The sequence below is a fragment of the Tiliqua scincoides genome, chromosome 4 (assembly GCF_035046505.1).
Source record: "Tiliqua scincoides isolate rTilSci1 chromosome 4, rTilSci1.hap2, whole genome shotgun sequence".
Lineage (NCBI taxonomy): Eukaryota > Metazoa > Chordata > Lepidosauria > Squamata > Scincidae > Tiliqua > Tiliqua scincoides.
Window position 1 is genome coordinate 7,434,028 of NC_089824.1, and position 21,120 is coordinate 7,455,147.

At 47.7% G+C, this 21,120-nt stretch overlaps 1 protein-coding gene and 1 pseudogene across 1 annotated transcript; one reads left to right on the forward strand and one right to left on the reverse strand.

Annotated features, from left to right (window-relative positions):
• Positions 1-1,528: 1,528 nt before the first annotated feature.
• LOC136647594 (proto-oncogene Mas-like) lies at positions 1,529-2,448 on the reverse strand (annotated as a pseudogene).
• Positions 2,449-18,521: 16,073 nt separating this feature from the next.
• Positions 18,522-19,508, forward strand: LOC136647595 (mas-related G-protein coupled receptor member H-like). Its single transcript, XM_066623223.1, has one exon. The coding sequence runs from the start codon at positions 18,522-18,524 to the stop codon at positions 19,506-19,508; it is 987 nt and encodes a 328-aa protein (XP_066479320.1).
• Positions 19,509-21,120: the final 1,612 nt, after the last annotated feature.

The window sequence follows — 21,120 nt, forward strand, 5'->3', positions numbered from 1 at the left end:
GGTGCAATTGTTGAACCAGGGGGAAAAACAGGATGCAGGAGGGCAAGGGTAAGAGCAGGACATGGGCAAATTGAGACCTGGGAGGGGACAGGATCAACGGTGATCCTGGATTGTGTCTGGGAAGGGTATTAGGATATTGATGGCACCATCAACGGTGATGGTGCCACCAATATCCTAATACCCTTCCCAGGCACAATCCAGCAGCACGGGTCTATGCGGACATGCAGTACCAAAATAGCTGTTGCATGTCAGAGTAGACCCATCCACACCACAGAGGATTACCTTTGAGTATGGGGATGATAGTTCCCTTACCTGGAGGAGACCTCTGTAACTGCCCTCCCCAACTATAGATGTAGCACTCACCATTTTGGTACTACTGCATTAAAGGGAGGTGGAAGGGATAGGATTGAGCTGCTACTCCTTAGTAGACACCCAAAGGATTTCACTGTCACTCTTTTAATCTAATCCTGCTATATGGAAGATACCACAATAAATGATCTTTTCTTCAAGCGCCACAAGATACTTTCTTGAGCTTCAAGATGTATCTGTCTTGTAAAGCATATAGTCATATCACTGTTGTTGGCATCCTTCAGTCTCCGAAGACTATGGTATCACGCTCTGAATAGTGGTTCTGGAACAGAGTGTCCTCTCCAGTGCGCGAAGCCTGGGTAAAGTAGATATGGAGGATAGGCTGTTACCCATGCAGCAAATCCCCCCTCTCCACATTGCTGAAATGGTCCAATGGAAAGGCAGAAGCCAATACGGTTGGTTCCAGCGGCGTCGCAGGAGTTGCCAGAATGTGACTGTGTTCAGCCATGAACTGCCTCAGGGACTCTGGCTCTGGATTTTGCCTCGAGGTTGACTTGTGAAGCCTTTTCCATAACTGGATGTAGCCACAAGGCAGTGGAGGTCTGGGATCAGAGTTTTCCTTCTCTCAGATGAGCTGCCTTCCCAGGCTGACGAGTCCCATCTACCCAGTGACTGTTTAGTCACCTCTTACCACAAGTACAGCCAAACTGAGGGCCTATTCTTATCCCCAGCCCCCAAGGGACAGTCATATCAGTAGATATGACTATCTACCGATAGTAGATATCAGTTATCCACAGTTCTCCCCCCCCGTCCCCCTGATTCCAATTCCCTTTGTTTTTGTTCTTACTTGTGATGCCAGGCAAACATGCCTCTTCCTGTTAAGTGTCTGGTTGCATCCATCTAGCATCCAGTCTGCCTACCTGCTTGTCTTTCTATAAGCTTGGATGCTTACAGCATTGTGTAAAAGGATGAGACATTCTTGCTTGGCAACATCAGTAAAAGAGGAAAACAAAAGGAATGGATGCAGAGGGTCATAAGGTTCCCTCTTATCTGTGGTTTCCATATCTTTGGGAGGGGGCCTGGAGTGTCTCACAATGGATATGGGGGGATGCCTATATTTACATAGGCTGAAACTCTGAATCAGAAGTCTAAAGGATATGCATGAGAAATTGACAAAGTTATAATTTTTCTTGTGGAGGGGATGCTTCTGCAGATCTCATTACTGGGGTCCTGGTTCTTCTCTACAGGCTTTCTCCTCCTCTCTGAAAACTCTCTGGAGGATGAGCTTCAGGTTCTCCCTGCATAGACCCGTCTTCTTTCTCCCAACGAGGAAATACAACAGGAGGTTAACAAAGCTATTTAGAGTTGCACATAACAAACCATATTCAGTGACACTGTAACATTTTACATTTGAACAAACCAGAGTAGAAGACTTAGGATTAAAATAAACTAAAAATATGACATTCAGTGGGAAGGCAAAGATAAGGAAGACGAAGAGAGTCAGCAAAATGGCCATTAAAAGTTTCCCCCAGTGGCACTGTTGTGATTTAAAGCAGAATCTCACAAACAGGATCAGTGTGGAGACCGTATTGAGAGAGAGGCAGACCACGGAATTCAACAAAAATGCAAAGAATATTGGGGGGTAATGCGCAAATGTCATAGTAATATGGAAACCGAGGCAAATTCCCTGCAAAAGGAAAGAGAAGCCATATCAGGGCACACAGGAAAGTGGACAACTTTTCTGGCCGGTGGCATCGATACCACACCGAGGACAGACACACACCGGTCAATGCTGATGGTTGTCAGTAGAAACTGACTCGTGCAGTAAGCAAAAAAGAAAAGACCTATATTCACACCATGAAGATAAAACAAACTGTGAGGAAGACGCATTTTTACAAGGCTAAATACAACAATAAAAACTGAGGATATGAGAACCCCAAAGTCAGCAGCAGCCAAGTTCAGGATATAGACAGTGAAAGGAGTCCTCTTCATGCGAAAGCCAAGCAGCCAGATGACTGTGCCATTCCCCAGAAGTCCTAATATGCAGGCAACACAGATGAAGATAATGACGTCAAGCAGTTTTGTATCTGCTCCATAATACCAAGGAACCAAACAGTCATTCAGAGAGCCATTGCCCATTGTATGTTTTACTTGTTTAGTAGTCGTATGTGATGGGGATGCGAAACTGAAATTGGTCATCACACGTTTGTGGTTCTTGACTCTTGGACAAATGCTCCTGTCTGGAAAAAGGGAGAGCAACACATGGATTTGATTTGTGCCATAAGGGTGAACAAGTAGTGATAGAGGAAGAGCTTCCAGTCTGGTACTGTTGGCCTCAAAATTGGATGAGTGACCCATATCAATGGAGATTCAAAATGAGAACGACTATTGCTGCTTCAGTTTCCAATGTTGCTAAATACTGATCAAACATTCAGTCTTATTCTGTGACACAGAGATGAGTGTAAGGATAGAAGAATTCAAATATTTCACCCCAATATTCACCCAAATATTCACCCCAATCGTTCACCGCCAGATTTATTCCAAATGCTCCTAACTATTCTTCTTCGTTGGCTTGGTCATTATCACACTCCTTTCCCCTCTGGTGTTACTGCAAGAGGGTGGTTATAGTTGAGTGACGGCATGACATGATCCACCCAGGAGGAGCCCTGAGCAAATGGATTAGTTGAAGGAGACAAGAACTGCTGCCTAAGGAAGGGGTTTGTTCCAGCCACTCCTTTGCTTCTCTGTTTCCTTCCTTGTCTCCACCACTCCCCTCCTGGCTCCTGCTGACTCTCTTCTCCTCCTTCTAACCCCCCTTATGAGTTTCCTCCTCTTCCCTCTTAAGGGTTTCTTGCTCCCCTTGTTCCCCTCCTGGCTTTTCCTCTTCTCCTCCCTCTCTTGAAAGAGCAAATAGCAAAGGGTTATGGGTAAGCAATGAGTTGTCAAATGTTGACTTAGGCTTTGTCCCATCCTTCTGTGGCTCAAACACTGGCCTGGCCTAGGCCTTTTCCCTATTTTTGGATTTCCCTATTTTTTATTGTTTATTTTGTTTGTTTTATTTTATTTGTTTTTTTTTATTGTTTATTATTAAATGTTATATTATTCATTTTGAACACTTGTTCTTTGGGGTGTCCTTTGTCATTGTTTGGGTCAATTCTTGGTGGGTTTGCCATGTCCATTAGTTCAAGGTCGCAGGGGGAAAAATGCATGCTTTATTACATATATGAAGTGTACCATATGTGTTCCAGGGTATCTGTGCCTACACAGGTACTTGGCCTCTGCAGGAATAGGACTGAAAAGTTGAACCTCTTTCCAGCTGAGCCAAAACTTTTGTGGAAGAATAAGCCAATGATGTCCAAAGGCATCACTGGACAGGGTGGTCTTTGCCCCTCTGAGCATGAAAGTGGGGAAATGTGGCCATAGAACACACTCAGGGGACTCACAGAGAAGGCTTTGAGTCAGCCATTGCGGCTGAAGTGTAATTTGCTGCTCAGGATGAGTGAATCTTGCTGAGAAGTGGCCCTGCCCACCCACTCAAGCAAACTCCGTTGAACCATTGTCTGCCCACCTCCCTCCCCTTCCCAATTCTCCCCCCAACCACACTTGAACCATTACCACTGCAGCTTACCTGCTCCAGAAGGGTGTTCATGAGCCAATGGCCCAAGCAAGGGGGCCTCCTACCATTAATGCCTGTGGTCCCAGTTCCACTGTGTACAACAGTGATGTGTGCTTTGCGCCCCCACACTGTAACTTACGGCAGAAGATTATGAGGTTTGCTGTTATAAGTCCCCAACAGAACTCTCAGAAGTCCCCAAACAGGAGTGGGACATAGGTTTTAAGAGTGGAAAACACAACAAAGGGGATAAAAAGACCTCATTGCAGTTAGGCTGTGGTCTAAGAGGGGTTACTTTTGTGGATGAGTTTGAAGGAAGAGAAGAATTGGTGCCACAAAGGAGAATTCAGTTCCATAAAAGTTTCCATGCAGAGAATGTCTTACCTTCTTCCAATCCACACTTTTCAAGTCTGGGAGCAAATAAGCTGGATATATTTGCTTATAGCATAGAACGTTCTGGAGGTGTTACTTTTTCAGATTTGGAAGGTCTCAATCAAAACCTCTTATGGATTCAGAAGAATCTGTTCATCACACAGTGAACAGCCAACCCTGAACACGCAAAGTCTGAGAAGTACTTTATACTGCTTTGGCATGCGGGGAGGGTTTATAGGCTACACAGAATGATGAAATCACCTACAAATGAATGATTTGTTTTTCTCTTAGGCACAGGAAATGTTAAGTTCCTGAACATGGGTGCTTCTGCAATCCCCCATGCAGAGAAAATGACTCCACAGCACAGCCTGGCAGCTGTGTGGGACGGGGTGGGGAAAAACAAGCTGAATTTTAATCCAGACAAGATGGAGTTGCTGTTAGCTGGGTGTTTTACTGGTCAGGGAGATGCTGTTCAAGCTGCCACAGGAGAGGTTGCACGCCCTGACAAGTGCACAGTTTGTGGGTTGTCCATGATCCAAAGCGTCTTCTCGAGACAGGAGGCCTCAGTGATGAGGAACACCTGTCCCCAGCTTGGGCTCCTTTTCCAGCTGCTGCCTTTTTGTGGCAAGGACTGAGTCAGTTACAGTTCTTCATGATACGGTCACCTTCTGCTTAGTCTACAGTCATGAGCTCTACATGGGGCTTCCCATGAAGGAGCATTTCAAAACTTCCACTGATACAAAATGCAACAGCCAAGTTGTTAAGGGGCAGCGCGGGGCTGCCACAGGGCCAAAAATGGCTGCCGTGGTATCCAGCACACCCCAGGCAGTTGCTTCTGCCTCCTCAGGAAAAGGAGATTTTCTTCCCCTTCACCTTGGTAAGGGAAGTAGCCTCACAGATATGGAGCTGCTGCAGTATCAAAGAGTCCTGTGTCGGGCCATTCAGTCTGACATGGGGCTCAGGTTCCAGTGGAGCTGAGCTCCACCAGCCTGCGCCCTCCCTCACTGCACCCTCCCCTACCATGCCTCCTTCCTGCCCTCTCCTCTCCTCCCCCACCCTGGAACACTTCCTCCCCACCTCTCCCCATGCACCCCCTCACCTTGCCACCCCCTGGCAGTCTGGGCAACCACCAGGCAGCGGACCGCCAGTCTCCCACCAGCGCTACCCAAAAGAACAGTTGACAGCTCAGAGAGAATGATGGCGGAATAAGGCATTGCACAGCCAATTCTTACAGAACATCAAAGATGAGGTAGATACAAGCGTGAGTAGCCTCCCGGGACCAGGTGCCTCATTGGGACCGTATATTGGCAACCTTCAGTCTTGAAAGACTATGGTATCGCGCTCTGAAAGGTGGTTCTGACACAGCGTCTAGTGTGGCTGAAAAGGCCAATCCGGGAGTGACAATCCCTTCCACACCGGGAGCAAGTGCAGTCTGTCGCTGGTCTGTCTCCCTGGCTATGGGCCTTCCTTCTTTGCCTCTTTGCCTCAGACTGTTGGCAAAGTGTCTCTTCAAACTGGGAAAGGCCATGCTGCACAGCCTGCCTCCAAGCGGGCCGCTCAGAGGCCAGGGTTTCCCACTTGTTGAGGTCCATCCCTAAGGCCTTCAGATCCCTCTTGCAGATGTCCTTGTATCGCAGCTGTGGTCTACCTGTAGGGCGCTTTCCTTGCACGAGTTCTCCATAGAGGAGATTCTTTGGGATCCGGCTATCATCCATTCTCACGACATGACCAAGCCAACGCAGGCGTCTCTGTTTCAGCAGTGAATACATGCTAGGGATTCCAGCACGTTCCAGGACTGTGTTGTTTGGAACTTTGTCCTGCCAGGTGATGCCGAGGATGCGTCGGAGGCATTGGGACCAAGTGCCAAGGTAAACGAGTTTAGCAGCATGGCAAGGAAGCCAGAGCTGCAAACATTGTTCTTCACTTCCCTTGAGAAGAGGGGTTGCAAACTACAAAAAAAACATAGCTATGCCGTCAGATAGCCAGCAGCAGGCTGGGGGCTATCCAGTGTTTTGCACTCAGATGTATGACTATATACTTCTGGGGTGCAAGTCATGGGTGTGCCCTTAGTTCAGGAAGCTCCAGGGACACAGGAAACGAATCCTTGAACCCTTGGTTGCGGACCTAGAGAAGCAGAGGCAGATAGCGAGGGACCACAGTGAAATGTGCAGGCATCCAGGAATGTGCAGGCATCATACCACCCTCAAGCGGGCAGCTCCTCAGCTGCCAGGGTAGGAAGTCTTGGGGATCAAGGACATCAGGGGAAGGAAACAATCCCGGGGGGGGGACACCCTTCTTTGAATGATGGGCCCATATCCCGTCACACTAAGAATAGACCTTGGGGGAAAGCGAGACGGTGGCTCCTTGTCTGGGGGATTCTATAGAGAGTGGGATCTGCGATGGATGTGAGGACCTCATGGTGACTTGCCTGCCTGGCGCGAAGGTTGCGGACATCACATCTCATCTAGATAGGCTGGTTGAGAGTTTTGGGGAGGAGGTAGTGGTTGTGGGGCAGTTGCACCAGCAATGAGAGGAAATGTATCCAGGAGGCCAAATTTAGGCTGTTAGATAGGAAGCTCAAAGCCAGGATCCCAAAGGTAGCATTATTTTAAGCGCTACTTGGTCCACGCGCAGGACCAGTTAGGCTGGTGGAGCTTAGGGATCTCAATGTATGGATGAGATGGTATTGTCAGGAGGAGGGATTTAGCTTTGTTAGGTACTGGGGAAGTAAACTGGGCTTGAGAAGGGAGCTGGAATTCAGTGTGTACCACCACTCCTGCCAAACCCACCCCCTTCCAGCTGTCTTCTGAAGTCCTTGCTGCCTCTTCTGGGTCATGTGGAGACCCCTCCCTTTGCATCACATTTGGGGCACCACATACTTACTGCAGGCACTTTTTACTCTAGTTGCACCTCTGGTCCTATCTAACAATGAAACTCCTTTGGGGAACTGCTCGCCTCACCCACTCAGAATTGCGGGGCTTGAGGGATGGTGACACAGGTGGTTGACTCCCTCAGCAAAGTCAACTGTGTTATTTGGAGGTGGGGGGGCAGGTCTGTGCCTGCAGTTGGTTTCCAGCTCAACTCACCACCCTGAGAAGGGAGAGGAAACTGCACTACCCACTGGGGTTTGTTTCAGCACGTGTTGATATGTTAGCCTACAGATATCTGTTAATGAATGAATAAATTGTGACCCAAGTTTCATCCAATTAAGTTGTTTCATCTTTCATGCCCATGTGCAGGTGTAACCTGGTGGAACAAGAGAAACTAGTGGGATACAGTTATTCCAGAATATAAATTCTATAGAAAGGTGAAGGGGGTGTATCGGCAATGGTGTGGCTCTTAATGTCTAACTGGGTAGAGAATCCAGCAAATTAGAAAATTTAAAGAGACTAGACTCTTCCGCAGAATCATTGTGGATAGAAGTATCAGGTCCAAATAATAACTAAGGGCACAATCCTAACCAGGTCTACTCAGAAGTAAGTCCTATTTTGTTCAACGGGGCTTACACTCAGGAAAGTGTGGTTAGGATTGCAGCCTTAGTCCTGGGGAAGCACTATCATTTTCCTGATCAAAATGCTGAGGATGACCTCGACGGAAAAATAGACATTTCTCTCACATAGACTGGATAAATTCATGATCAGGCTTTGAAAAAGAGAAAAAAAAAATCTAGATGCACTAAATAACTGTACCTGAGAACAAGTGGATTTGGAAGTTATCAGTGAGAAGTCAACTGTAGATTTAATCCTCTGTCACGCCCAAGATCTAGTGCCAGATGCAAGTGTTGTTAGACCAATAGGGAGCAGTGATCAGAGTGCCATTTAGTTCAACACCCATGTGACAGTTTCCAACGAAATCCAACACAAAAATTCATTTGACTTCTCAAAAACAAGACTGCTGCTTAAAAGGAAGCTGAAAGGGAAAGTCAAGAGGGTCAGATCTCTCCAGAGTTCATGGAGGTTACTGACACCATGATAGCAGAAGCTCCGCTAGAACAAGCATCACTCAGCAGGGAACACGCCTGCAGGTGCAGGAGAAGGTGAGAAGATCCTGAGAGAGGTAAAGGAAGTTTTAAGAAATAGAAATGGAAGCAGTGCCCAAAGAACAACAAAAAGGAACATCAGGAACTCTGGCAATGTAAGCTGGTAATACGTAGGTTGTTGGCAACCTTCAGTCTCGAAAGACTATGGTATCGCGCTCTGAAAGGTGGTTTTGGCACAGCGTCTAGTGTGGCTGAAAAGGCCAATCCGGGAGTGACAATCCCTTCCACACCGGGAGCAAGTGCAGTCTGTCCCTGGTCTGTCTCCCTGGCTGTGGGCCTTCCTTCTTTGCCTCTTAGCCTCAGACTGTTGGCCAAGTGTCTCTTCAGACTGGGAAAGGCCATGCTGCACAGCCTGCTTCCAAGCGGGCCGCTCAGAGGCCAGGGTTTCCCACTTGTTGAGGTCCACTCCTAAGGCCTTCAGATCCCTCTTGCAGGTGTCCTTGTATCGCAGCTGTGGTCTACCTGTAGGGCGCTTTCCTTGCACGAGTTCTCCATAGAGGAGATCCTTTGGGATCCGGCCATCATCCATTCTCACGACATGACCGAGCCAACGCAGGCGTCTCTGTTTCAGTAGTGCATACATGCTAGGGATTCCAGCACGTTCCAGGACTGTGTTGTTTGGAACTTTGTCCTGCCAGGTGATGCCGAGAATACGTCGGAGGCAGCGCATGTGGAAAGCGTTCAGTTTCCTCTCCTGTTGTGAGCGAAGAGTCCAGCAAAGAGCGAAGAGTGAAGAGCAAAGCTGGTAATAAAGGATGCCAAAAAAAGAATAGCATCAAAGCAAACAATAAACATGTATTTAAGCACATTAAAGGCCAGAACAAACTAGGGAGGTGGTTTGATTGGAAAAAGATGAGGAAGCAAATTGGAAGCTTAAAGGCGGTACGAAGATTGCCACAAAAGTAAGCAAATGATTTGCTCTTGACTGCCGTACAGAAGACAGAGGGCCAGGGATGTGCGCTGACATCCTATGCTGGTGAGGCAGAGAATGTCACAGCTCCCTGTAACCTGAAAGTACTTGCGATGTACTTTCACAGCTCCTCCTTCTCTCCCCCTTTTTAAAAGGAGGAAGGGGGGGGTTTCAGAGTGGAGCAGAAAGGCTCAGAGAGCTACTGAGCAAGTGCAGCCACTCTTGGAGTCTCTCAGAAAGGCTCAGGGTGTGTGAGTGATTTCAGACAGCCTCCTCCTCTTTAAACAGGGGAAGGAGAGAGCAGACCAGACCTCAGGACCCCCCAATCCTTCCCCCTATTTAAAGAGGAGGGCCTTTCCTTCTAAGGGCTGGAGAAGGAAGGAGGTGGGTGGGAGGAGGTGGGTGGGAGGCGTTTCAGGGCAGGTGGAAGGTGTTCCAGGGGGTGAGAGGGCAGAGAGTGAGCCGCAGGGCTGGGACCCTGCAGACAGGCCAAATCCCAACCATGTTTCCCGAGCTTTAGCGGAGGCGGAGCGCGATCGCTCCGCTTTTACATTCACTGCTGCAGGGAGCCCTAACAAAGGTTCGCACCAGGCTCCCTACACCCTGAGCAGGCTGCAGGAGGCTTGGGTAAGTGCTCCCAAGCCCCTGCAGCCCCCTGAGTGGCACGATCCTGGGGATAGCACTGCTGCCTTCCACCCACCCCCGCACCTGCAAGAACTTACAGTGGCTCAAACTCTCCTAGAGAGTTTGAAAACCACTGCCTTAAAGCCAAAGCCTTACCAGGGGAGGCAACACAGGGAGGGTCACTTTGGGGCATTGCAGGCAAAGAAAAGAGTCTCTCCAGGATCCTTTCCAGCCAGCTGCTTCTGGCTCCTACCTGCTTCCACCTTCAGGCTCGCTCTCACTCCCTCCTTGCTCTCGCTGCTCGTCCTCACTCCCTCCGCGTTCCCACCTGCCGGGATCTCTTCCAGGCTCCTCTGGCTGGCTGCCCAATCAGCGCACGGGGCAGGCGCCAGCAACAGCGGGAGCATCAAAGCCCCTTCGCGGGCTGCCCCTTTTTCTGCTGCTGCCACGCGAGGCTCCAAAGCTTCTCCCACGCGTGCAGCTGCTGCCGCTGCCACCTGACTCCTTGGCCCTGTGGCACACCTGAGACAGCCTCACGGCACACCAGTGTGCCACGGCACAGCGGTTGAAAACCGCTGCTCTAATCTATGCACCAAACTATATGCACATATCAGACTCATGCTCATGGCAGATAAATGTCAGGAGTATGTTGTATAAATCTTATCTGAGCATATGGCAGGGAAGGGCGACCAGAGCTTATCATTAGAATATCATTTGTGGGTGGATTATCATTGTGGTAGAATATCATTTGTGGGTGGATGCTGATCAGGAAGTTTATGAAACAAGCATTGCCCTCCTTGTCCCCAATAAACATGTGAGAAAAGCCATCTGGAATATAGGTTGGGCCACATTGATTGAATGAGGGCACAAGCCTAACCCTTGGGTTAGGCTGGCACAAGTCACTTGTGCTGACTCGGAGGTGTTGCAAATGTGTCATAAGGCATGTTTGTGCTGACTCAGGAGTCAGGGAGGCCAGTGCAAGGAGTTGCTCTGGCCTCCCTGCCAAGGCCCTGCATGGCCCAATGGCGTTTGGGCCTCTTCAGCCTAGAAAAGAGATGCCTGAGGGGGGACATGATTGAGACATACAAAATTATGCAGGGGATGGACAGAGTGGATAGGGAGATGCTCTTTACACTCTCACATAACACCAGAACCAGCGGACATCCACTAAAATTGAGTGTTGGGAGAGTTAGGACAGACAAAAGAAAATATTTCTTTACTCAGTGTGTGGTTGGTCTGTGGAACTCTTTGCCACAGGATGTGGTGACGGTATCTGGCCTGGACGCCTTTAAAAGGGGATTGGATAAGTTTCTGGAGGAAAAATCCATTACGGGGTACAAGCCATGATGTGTATGTGCAACCTCCTGATTTTAGAAATGGGCTATGTCAGAATGCCAGATGCAAGGGAGGGCACCAGGATGAGGTCTCTTGTTAGCTGGTGTGCTCCCTGGGGCATTTGGTGGGCCGCTGTGAGATACAGGAAGCTGGACTAGATGGGCCTGTGGCCTGATCCAGTGGGGCTGCTCTTATGTTCTTAACTACAATTCCCAGGAAGCCTTGCAGGTCTCTTGTTATCTGGCGTGCTCCCTGGGGCATTTGGTGGGCCGCTGTGAGATACAGGAAGCTGGACTAGATGGGCCTACGGCCTGGTCCAGTGGGGCTGTTCTTATGTTCTTAACTACAATTCCCAGGAGGCCTTGCAGGTCTCTTGTTATCTGGCGTGCTCCCTGGGGCAATTGGTGGGCCGCTGTGAGATACAGGAAGCTGGACTAGATGGGCCTGTGGCCTGATCCAGTGGGGCTGTTCTTATGGTAAATTTGTGTAGGCTGAACTTGACTGCCTCAGGGATCTGGGGAGGGCAGGGGGGGAGGGGAGGAGGCATTTCAGGGCAGGGGGAGGGTGAGCGGCAAGTGTTCCCAGGGGTGGGGGGGATCAAGAGGCGGAGCCAGGAATGTGGGTCTTCCAGATTCACTGGTCGTCCTGCACTTTCAGGTTTCAAGGCAGTGCGCGGCTTCAGCAGATGCTCCCTCACCCTGCTGCTTCTCCCGCAACCAACCAACTAACTTTCCCTGACCTGAAAGCACAGCAGTGGGGAGAATTATTGCTGTAGAGAAGCTGAAGGTCCGGAAGGAAGGGGGATGGCAAGATGCAACTGTGCCTCAGACGTGCCTCAGTAATGTGCAGCTTGAGGCAACAGTTAAACTTGCCTCACCTCTCTCTCTCTCTCTCTCCTCTCTCTCTCTCTCTCTCTCTCACACACACACACACTGTATTCTGTGTACAAATAACACAGAAATGTGATTTCACAAATACTTCTGTTGCTTTCTGTTCACGGAAAAAGTGATAGTGAGTTCTGCTTTTCACCAATATATGTATTTCACATTGCAAGAGATAATGGGTTGGGTTTTTTTTGTTTATTGGAAACCCACTTTTCACAAACATACATTTTCAATCAGTCAAGTGTTTTTTTTTTATTTTTCCTAATGTTATGATGTACATAGATACATAAATATTTCAAGCCTTCAAAATTCTCAGTTCAATAACCAATAAATAAAGACCTCCATTAAATGATTCATTTAAAAGGCAATCTAGACCTATATCAGCATCTGTACAGCAGCATCTGTTTAAATAATGTTCTTGTGTTCCAGACTTTTTTTTTTTTTTAACAAAATGACACTGTGGGGCATCCGGCAGAAGTTGCAATCCTCAGTATCCCTACACAGATGCAAGTCCTATTGAATTTAGTTCAATGGAACGAACTCCCTAGTAGATGTGTACAGAATTGCAGCACGATCGCAGATATTCAAGAGGGCTGTTTGAGCACAGAGACCGTGTCCGGAGTTTGCCTCCAAACGAATGACAATCTTGATAGACAGCACAAGAACATTTTCTTCCTGATTTGGGCAAGCTAAGAAAGGCAGCACGTGAGTCTTGCAGTGAGCTTGGTAGACAACATCAGATATTTACACAGAGAAGAAAAGTTACTCTGAAAGACTCCCCATTGCCTGGTCTTTCAGTGCTGAGCACTGCGCCACTTCTGTCTTCCACCCACCAGCTCTGAACAATGCTGATTCCAACTTACTGTCAGGTATGTGAGAACCCCAACTTGAAGTTCTCAAGGTAGAGAGCATGTGTGTGATAGAAAGCCCCTTGTTCCCTTAGGGATCGGACTGGCAGTATCCTACTTCATATCTTAGAGGACCCTCTGCCAATAGGAGGAATGGTTTAGATTGATTCGCAGGGGAAATGGTTGTCTCTGGGAGAGGTGACTGTAGTGAAGAGTGAGGACAAGAGATGACCCAGGTGTGTACTAGAATTTACAGGGAGATGATCCACTTTATTTTATTATCCATAGTCCAATTAAAACATTCCTTCCGAAGCTCAAAATAACTCAGTGTTCCATTCACCACAGCCTCTCATTCTCTCTCTGAGTTCCACAGACTAACTACACACAGGGTAAAGAAATATTTTTATTTGTTCTAATTTTCCAGGCACTCAATTTTCTTGGATATCCCCTGGTTCTGATGTTGTGTGAGAGGGAAAAGAGCAGTGCATTTTTTTTTGTAAAAAAAAAAAAAAGGTGCAGGAACTCACAACTTGTTAATCTTTTATTTATTTATTTATTTATTTATTTATTTATTTATAAACCATTTTTTATTGGAGAAATAAAATATTTTTAATGTGCTTCCCCCCTAAAGATGAACTTACTTCTGAGTAGACATGAATAGGATTGGGCTGTCAATCTCCACATCCCCTTCCCCCAGCTACTTTTTCTACACATGGGGAAAAATACTGTACAGGTGCACTTGTAGTGTGTAGTATGTAGTGTGGCACTACTTCGAAGGAGAGGAAGCAGTGAATGGATTCCAAAAAATGGCTTACATGAGATTCCATGTAGTAAAATTACTCTAAGCAACTGTGGGAGTAAGAACAAAAAAGGAATTCTTACACTAGAGGGGTCCTTAGGTGCACATAGAAACAGCTACATTTGCAAACAAGCAATTAAATATGGTTTAAATCAGGTATCAGAATACTCTGTGTCTTTGGGAAGGTGCTTGGCATGCAATTGCATGTTCTCTGCTGCCCTGAGCAGCTGCTTTGCATTGCTGGAAAGGAGCTGCAAACGCTGGCTGGCGGAGGGCATGCTTGTGGGGGAAGGATGAGGATGATCTCTGGCAAGGCTGGACAGCATGTTGTACACACATAGAATCCCTTTTCACCTGCCCTTAGCATGTGAAAACGGGTGCAGATATATCTCTCTGCCAGGATTAAGAACCCAATCCTAGGTATGTCTACTCTAGTTAATGGAGCTTACTCCTAGGAAAGTGCCTAGGATTGCAGCCTAAGAGCCCAATCCTATGCATGTCTACTCAGAAGTCCACTTTAGTGAATGGGGCTTACTGTGGATAGGATGGCAGCCTCAGGCCCAATCCTGTGCCTGTCTCCTCAGAAGTCAGTCCCACTAGAGGCAGTGGGGCTTCCTCCCAGGAAGGTGTGGAGAGAACTGCAGCCTCAGAGCCCCTCCTCTGCCTGTCTCCTCAGAAGTCAGTCCCAGTAGAGGCAGTGGGGCTTACTTCCAGGAAAGTGTGGAGAGGACTGCAGCCTCAGAGCCTTTCCTCTGCCTGTCTACTCAGGCTGCAAGGCTATGACACTTTCCTGGGAGTAAGCCCCATTGAACACAATGGAACTTACTTCTGAGTAGACATGCATAGGCTTGGGCTCTCAGGCTGCAAGGCTATGCACCTTTCCCAGGAGCAAGCCCCCTTGAGCACAATGAGACTTACTTCTGAGTAGACATGCCTAGGTTCGTGCTGCAGATTGGCACGGGGGCTGCACCAGCCAGTCTCCTTCCCCTCCTCCTCCGCCAAGCCAGTACCTGGGCGTTCCGTGGGTAGCGCAGCCCGTCTCCCTGCCTGGCTGGCTGTCCTTCCTCCTCAGCATAGGCGCATGTCCCCTATGCCCTCCAGCAGCTTGGAAGCTGCGCAGGGAAGCAGAGCATGGGGGGAGGGGAGGCGGGCTGGGCTCAGGCAAGAGCTTGGAGATGGGGGCAGGAGGGGGCTGTTGTGCAGTCAGGCAGGGGCCAGGCGCCCGCCCACCCTGCACCCCCCAGCAAATGCCTCTGTTTTGCTCCCCCCCTCCTGGAATGCCTCCGAAGGGGAGGAGCCCCTGCAAAAAGGTGCCAGAACTCCATTCCCCCGCGTTCCATTAGAAAAAAAAGCCCTGGAAAAGAGTATCTCTCCATCCATTCTATCCATCTCCTGCATAATTTTGTATCTCCCATTTTTTCCTGAGTCTTGAACACACAACTCTCTCTCTCTCTCTCTCTCTCTCTCTCTCTCTCCCCCCCCCTCACACACACAAGGCTGTGCTTTCCTAAAGTCCTGTGGTCCCCTTCCTGCCCCCCCCCACTGCCCCTCATGGGGTCCACCCTATCCTCACAAGCCGGTCTTGGCTCAGAGGAAAGTTTAAAAAGACACCCCAGCAGTGCTTCTGCGCACATCTCCTTAAGAACACTGAAACAAGGGGGGAATGTTTTGACTTCTACTTCATCGTGCATTGGGAAGCTTTGTGTCTGGCTGGCTCTTCATCTTGTGGGTGAGGAGGAAGCAAACCTGACCTGGGCAGCTCCTTCCATGGGGTAGCTTCCACAATGGAGAGTGAATGGAGGTGGGGTGGCACAATCTGGAAACTGCTTCCAGAACACCTGGAGTCTGCCCACCAGCTTGCCACACAAGGTAAGAGAAGCTCCCCACACAAACTTATTTCTTGTTGAGAAACATTATAGGGATGTTTTTACCACTGATTTCTGTCACTGCTGGAAACATGTCATTTCCAGTTTGGCTACACACAAATTTTTTTATCAGTGGGGTTTGGGGAACACAACCCTCGCCCATAAGGAGGTTTGACCTGTAGTTGCAGTGATTAAAAAAGGATGGTTCCTTTGGGAAATATAAAATACTTGTCTAAATACATAGCAACTGTGTATTCCTTCCATGATACTTTTCAATATGCCAGTAATGAGACAAGGGACCACCAGTCAGAACAGCACCTGGATGAAAATTTATGGCTGATGTGCGCTCTGTAGGTAAGAAAACTTCAGAACACAGTCAAAAACCTCTTGCCTTATATTCACAGCAACATGGTTATTCCCAACCGTTCTTATGGGCAGTAGTGTAGCTGAAGGGGGTCTCCTCCGTTTTCCTCTTGCCAAGGGCAATAGCTCCAAAGGAGTAGGGGGTGCCTGTAAGGCACAGTTCAGGCACCTGCAAAACATAGCACTGTGACCCCCCTCAAGCTATGCTACTGTTTGAGGCAAAGCTGAACTAATTGGTTGTGGAGCATTTGATGCATGAAGACATTACACAATATATACACCATATATAGCCAGCTTTTTGCAATGACCCTTGCGACAACCATTTCCCCTGCGAATCTAAAGACCAACCTCTAATGGGCTTGGTGCACTTCCAAGTTGCAGGGCAAGCCTTGGGAGAATCTGAGAAACTGGAACAGAGAAACCCCAGGAGACAATCCAAGGACTGGAAGCCAATGGATGATGAACCGGCAACTAGTCCATGGACCACACTTTGAGTAGCGCTTGGCAAACACACATTTCCTCTGCTAGTTATTTCTGCTTTTCCTGGAATTCTGGCCTCCGGTGCTTACTAGGACAAGAGGGTGTGCCTTCTGTCAACAAGCACTGATTCCAAGGCAGTTGGGCACTCAGAGGAGCATCTGGGAGGAGTCCTAAGGTGGGGGGAGGCTACACATGGCATCTTTGGGTTGCAGAACACAGGAAGAGCCCTGCTGGATCAGTCAAAAGGTCCATCTAGTCCAGCTTCCTGTATCTCACAGTTGCCCATCAAATGCTTCAGGGAGCACAAAAGACAGCAAGACAAAACCTGTGTCCTGGTGCCCTCCCCTGCATCTGGCATTCCGAGGTAGTCTACTTCTAAAATCAGGAGCTTTTACATGCCTATCATGACTCGTAACCCATGTTGGACTTTTCCTCCAGAAATTTGTCCAATCCCCCCCTTAAAGTCATTTAGGTAAAATGCCATCACCACTTCATATGGCACAAAGTTCCACAGACTAATTAACACTCTGAGTAAAGAAATATTTTCTGTTAACTCTCTCAACACTCAATTTTAGTAGATGTCCCCTGGTTCTGGTGTTATGTGACAGGGAAAAGGGTATCTCTCTCTCTATCCACTCCATCCATCTCCTGCATAATTTTGTATGTCTCAATCATGTCCTCCCTCAGGCCTCTGTGGCTATTTGCAGGACTTAGAGCCCAGGTCTACCGGCTTGGGTAGACCTGGGCTCCAAATTGAGTTTATAGCCTCTGTGGCCATTTGTTTGGTGGGTAGACCTGGGCTCCCATTCCAACCAATCTCCTTGGCACCCACCCAGTGGGTGTTTCCCTGACACCCAATTTTGCTCTCCATCCCAGTGGGTGATGGAATAGTTAAGAATTCGTGGAGGCCTCAGAAAGGTACCTTCGTTTTTTAACGAAAACCACAAGTACCTTTCAGAAGTGTCCTGAGAAATTCTGAGGCACCTGAACCCTGCCTGCGTCTGAAAAAATGCTGGTTAACTGAACATGCTATTGAACCTCTAACTGAAACAAAAGAATATCTTCTCCATGAACACCCTTCCTCCATCATTTCCCTTGATCCTACCTGGCTTGGAAGCCCATTCAAGCAGGGATCTGCCTTGTTACACTGTGTGAAGCTTCTGCGATAGCACCGTGTAGAAGCAACCCCTAAGCGCAGCCACATCAAGGCAGGGGACATATGCTGCAACTAAATCTTTTCTCTGAAAGAATGTACCCCTGGGGTACATTATGTATGCCTGGGGTTAGCCCATTCTATAAATGGGTTTCCTGTTTTATTTTCTAATTTTAGTTTTCCAAGGGGCATTTCAATAGGACTTCTGGCTAAAGGAGGGTGATGAATCCTTGTAAACTTTTGATTTAATTGATTGATTGATCAAATATTTTTTTCATTATATGGGGGTGTTAAAAATTTTATGTGCCCCCAGGTCCCAGACGCCTTAGGTAAGCCACTGCAGTATTTCACAACATTTGGAACAGCTATAGCCCCTTTCAGTCTGCAGCTTCTTTCAGTCTGAAGTATATTGTGTGATGTTTTCATGCATCAGATGCTCCACAGCTGATTAGTTATCTTTGCTTCATAAGTAGAGGTGGGAGAAAATGGTTTTAATGAAATGAAAACATATACCACTTTCTGCACTACTCAATTTTGTAAAAACACAAAACTACACTGGAGTGGCAGAGGGCGAGACAACAACAAAGCAAATGTGATCATTCGGAATATATCTTTTTCTGAAACATCAGGTTCCTGCATAGCCCTAGAACAGCACATCTGTGCTTGCCCTCATCCATGGGTCAGAGCATAAGAACTGTTGGTCAACGCTGAGCAGCCTTGGAAACTGAAGTATCAATAGACGGTTTCCATCTGAAGCTGCATTAGTGCATGTCACTCATTCAATGCATGAGGCCATCAGTAGCAGACTGAAAAACTCTTCCTCTATCGCTACGTGTTCACCAGTCTGGCACAAATTAAATCCATGTCTCTCTTTTTCTTGTCAGGGGCATTTATCCAAGAAGAGGAGTCAAGAATCATAAACAAGCGATGACCACTTTCAGTGTCGTTCCCTCATCTCCTGTGAGTGCTGAACTAGAAAACTATACGTTAGACAATGGCACTCTTGGTTCCAATAACAGTTCATGGTGTTATGCTACAGATGTAGAACTGGCTGTTATCTCCACCTTCATCTGTGTTCCCTGCGTATTTGGACTTCTGGGGAATGGAGCAGTCATCTGGCTGCTTGGCTTCTGCATGAAGAGGACTCCTGTCACCACTTACATCCTGAACTTGGCTGTTGCTGACTTTGCAGTCCTCCTACTTATAATTCCTATAGTTCTTTTGCCTCTTTTTGAGAGTTATTGTCTTCCACTTCCCTTTATTCGTGTTTTCATTACGGCTCTGCCGCTGTTCCATTTAATGTTCAGCGTCAGTCAGTTTCTCCTGACCATCATCAGTGTTGACAGGTGTGTGTCTGTCCTCTTCCCAATCTGGTATCGATTCCACCGGCCGGAAAAATTGTCCACCATACTGTGTGCCCTTGTATGGATCTTTTGTTTCCTGGTGCACGGAATTTGTTACAACTTTGTATTTTTGGAAGGAAATTTTAAATTGCTGTATCTTATTTTTGTGAATGCCCTGGTTTGCCTCCCAGTCGTCACTATCTGCTCGCTAATTCTGGTCATCAAATTCTGCTTTAAAACACAACAGCGTCAGCGGAAGAAACTTTTAATGGCCATCTTACTTGCTCTCTTCTTTTTCCTCTTCCTTGCCTTCCCATTGAATGCCATACATCTTCAGGTTCTGTCTTCTGATGACTTTTCTTTTGTACAAATTTATAGTTTAGGTGCTGGGTATTTATGTGCATCTCTAAATAGCTTCATTAACCCACTGATTTATTTCCTGGTTGGACAAAAGAAGAGGTGTCTGGGTGGAGAAAACTGGAAGCTCATCTTCCAGAGAGTTTTCAAACAGGAGGAGAATGTCCATGGACAAGAACTGCAGCTCTCTGTACAAATCCAAGTTTCAGTGTAAGTGTATATAATTACCTTCCCCCCCCCCTCAAATTGGAGCATTCTCAATTAAGTTGATACCCTGCAGATTCTTCTAGACTTTTGACTGAAGTTTTGGGCTGATGGAAGCTGATAAATGGATTGAGATAGTCCACCATTCCCTGTAAATATACTGTGGACATGAAGCTCATCCTGCAAAGAGTTTTTGAGGAGGAGGAGGATGTCTCTGGAGAAAAGAAAATGGAATCCTCAGAAAAATTCCAGATTTTTTGGTCCAATCTTATAACACGCAGACGAGCCAGCACTGATTCCGCTGTATGCAATGGGCTGGCTGGGGATCATGACGTGAGGGAGAGGGAAGTAACAGAATATCACTTTCTGCTACTCAGGTCATGTCAGCTCTTTGGCTGGTGCCAGTCCAAATGGACTCAAGAGCACATGCAAATCTGAGTGGGGAACACAGAATATTTCCAGCGCCATTGCCACCAATAGCCAGCCCTGTCCTCTCCCGCACTTCCCAGTGACTCCAATCCCATCCGGATCCTTCCCACCCTGCCCACTGCTCACCCCCATTGCCACCTTGCCTTCTCCAGCGGTGGCTTGGTGTTCAGGTGGTGCATGGACACGGTCACCAGTCATTTGCGCTGGTGGTCCCATTGCGAGTGTTGGTGTGCCTGCAGTGCTGACAGAGAGGTCCTTCAACTGGAACGGTGCGAGTTCCATCAGTGGAAGAGGCCTATGGGATTGATCTAATAATGTTCCCCCCCCCGCGCTAAACTCTAGCTTTCTCAATTGAGTTAAAAGCCACAAATGCCATTCAATTTTCATAGATACAAAGGACAGTGGCGTAGCTAGCTGGGGTCAGAGGGGTGGGAGGGTGACACCACTAGTGACCAAAATCGCAAAAATTGTGGTTGTTAGGAATAATAATACCATTATGTTATATACAGTTTGATGTGTAGTTTGCAACAGAATGCAATGAAGAAACCAGGGTGTTCTATCAAAAGTTATGGCCAAAGAACCAGAAAACAAAAATACAACTGTTGTACGTAACAAAAAGTAGATTTCCTTAAATCAAAACGGAACGATGAGGTTGATCGTTCAAAGAGCCAATGAGATGTTATTATGATACAGCATGGAACCAATACACTATTAGGAAGGTGACCCCACTAGTGACCAAAATTGTGGAGATTGTAGTTTTTAGGAATAATATCATCATGTTAAATATCATTTGATGTGTAATGCAGAATGGAATGAAACAAACCACATCAAAATATCTGTGTTCTAACAAAAGCTATAACCAAATAACCAGAAAAAGGAAGTATAAATGACTTATGTAACAAAGGGCACAATCCTAACTTTTAGTTAGGCTGGCCTAAGTCCCTTGGGCCAGCCTGGGAGGGTCACAAACATGCCGTAAAGCACGTTAGTGCCTCCGTGGGAGGAAGCTAGGCTGGCGCTCTCAGAAGTGCCGGCTCCCCCATGGCTCCTTGCGTCGGCTCAGATGCACCCATGCAAGGGTAAAAGGTAGGCGTGGGAAGGCGGGGAGGGGGAGGGAGGGAGACGTTCCTGGGCAGGGGGAGGGAGGGCAATGGGCGACCCTGGTGGCAGGCGGGCAGGGAGAGGGAGGTGGG

Coding starts and splice junctions, on each gene's coding strand:
- LOC136647595 (XM_066623223.1), top strand. CDS start 18,522: ATGACCACTTTCAGTGTCGTTCCCTCATCTCCTGTGAGTGCTGAACTA.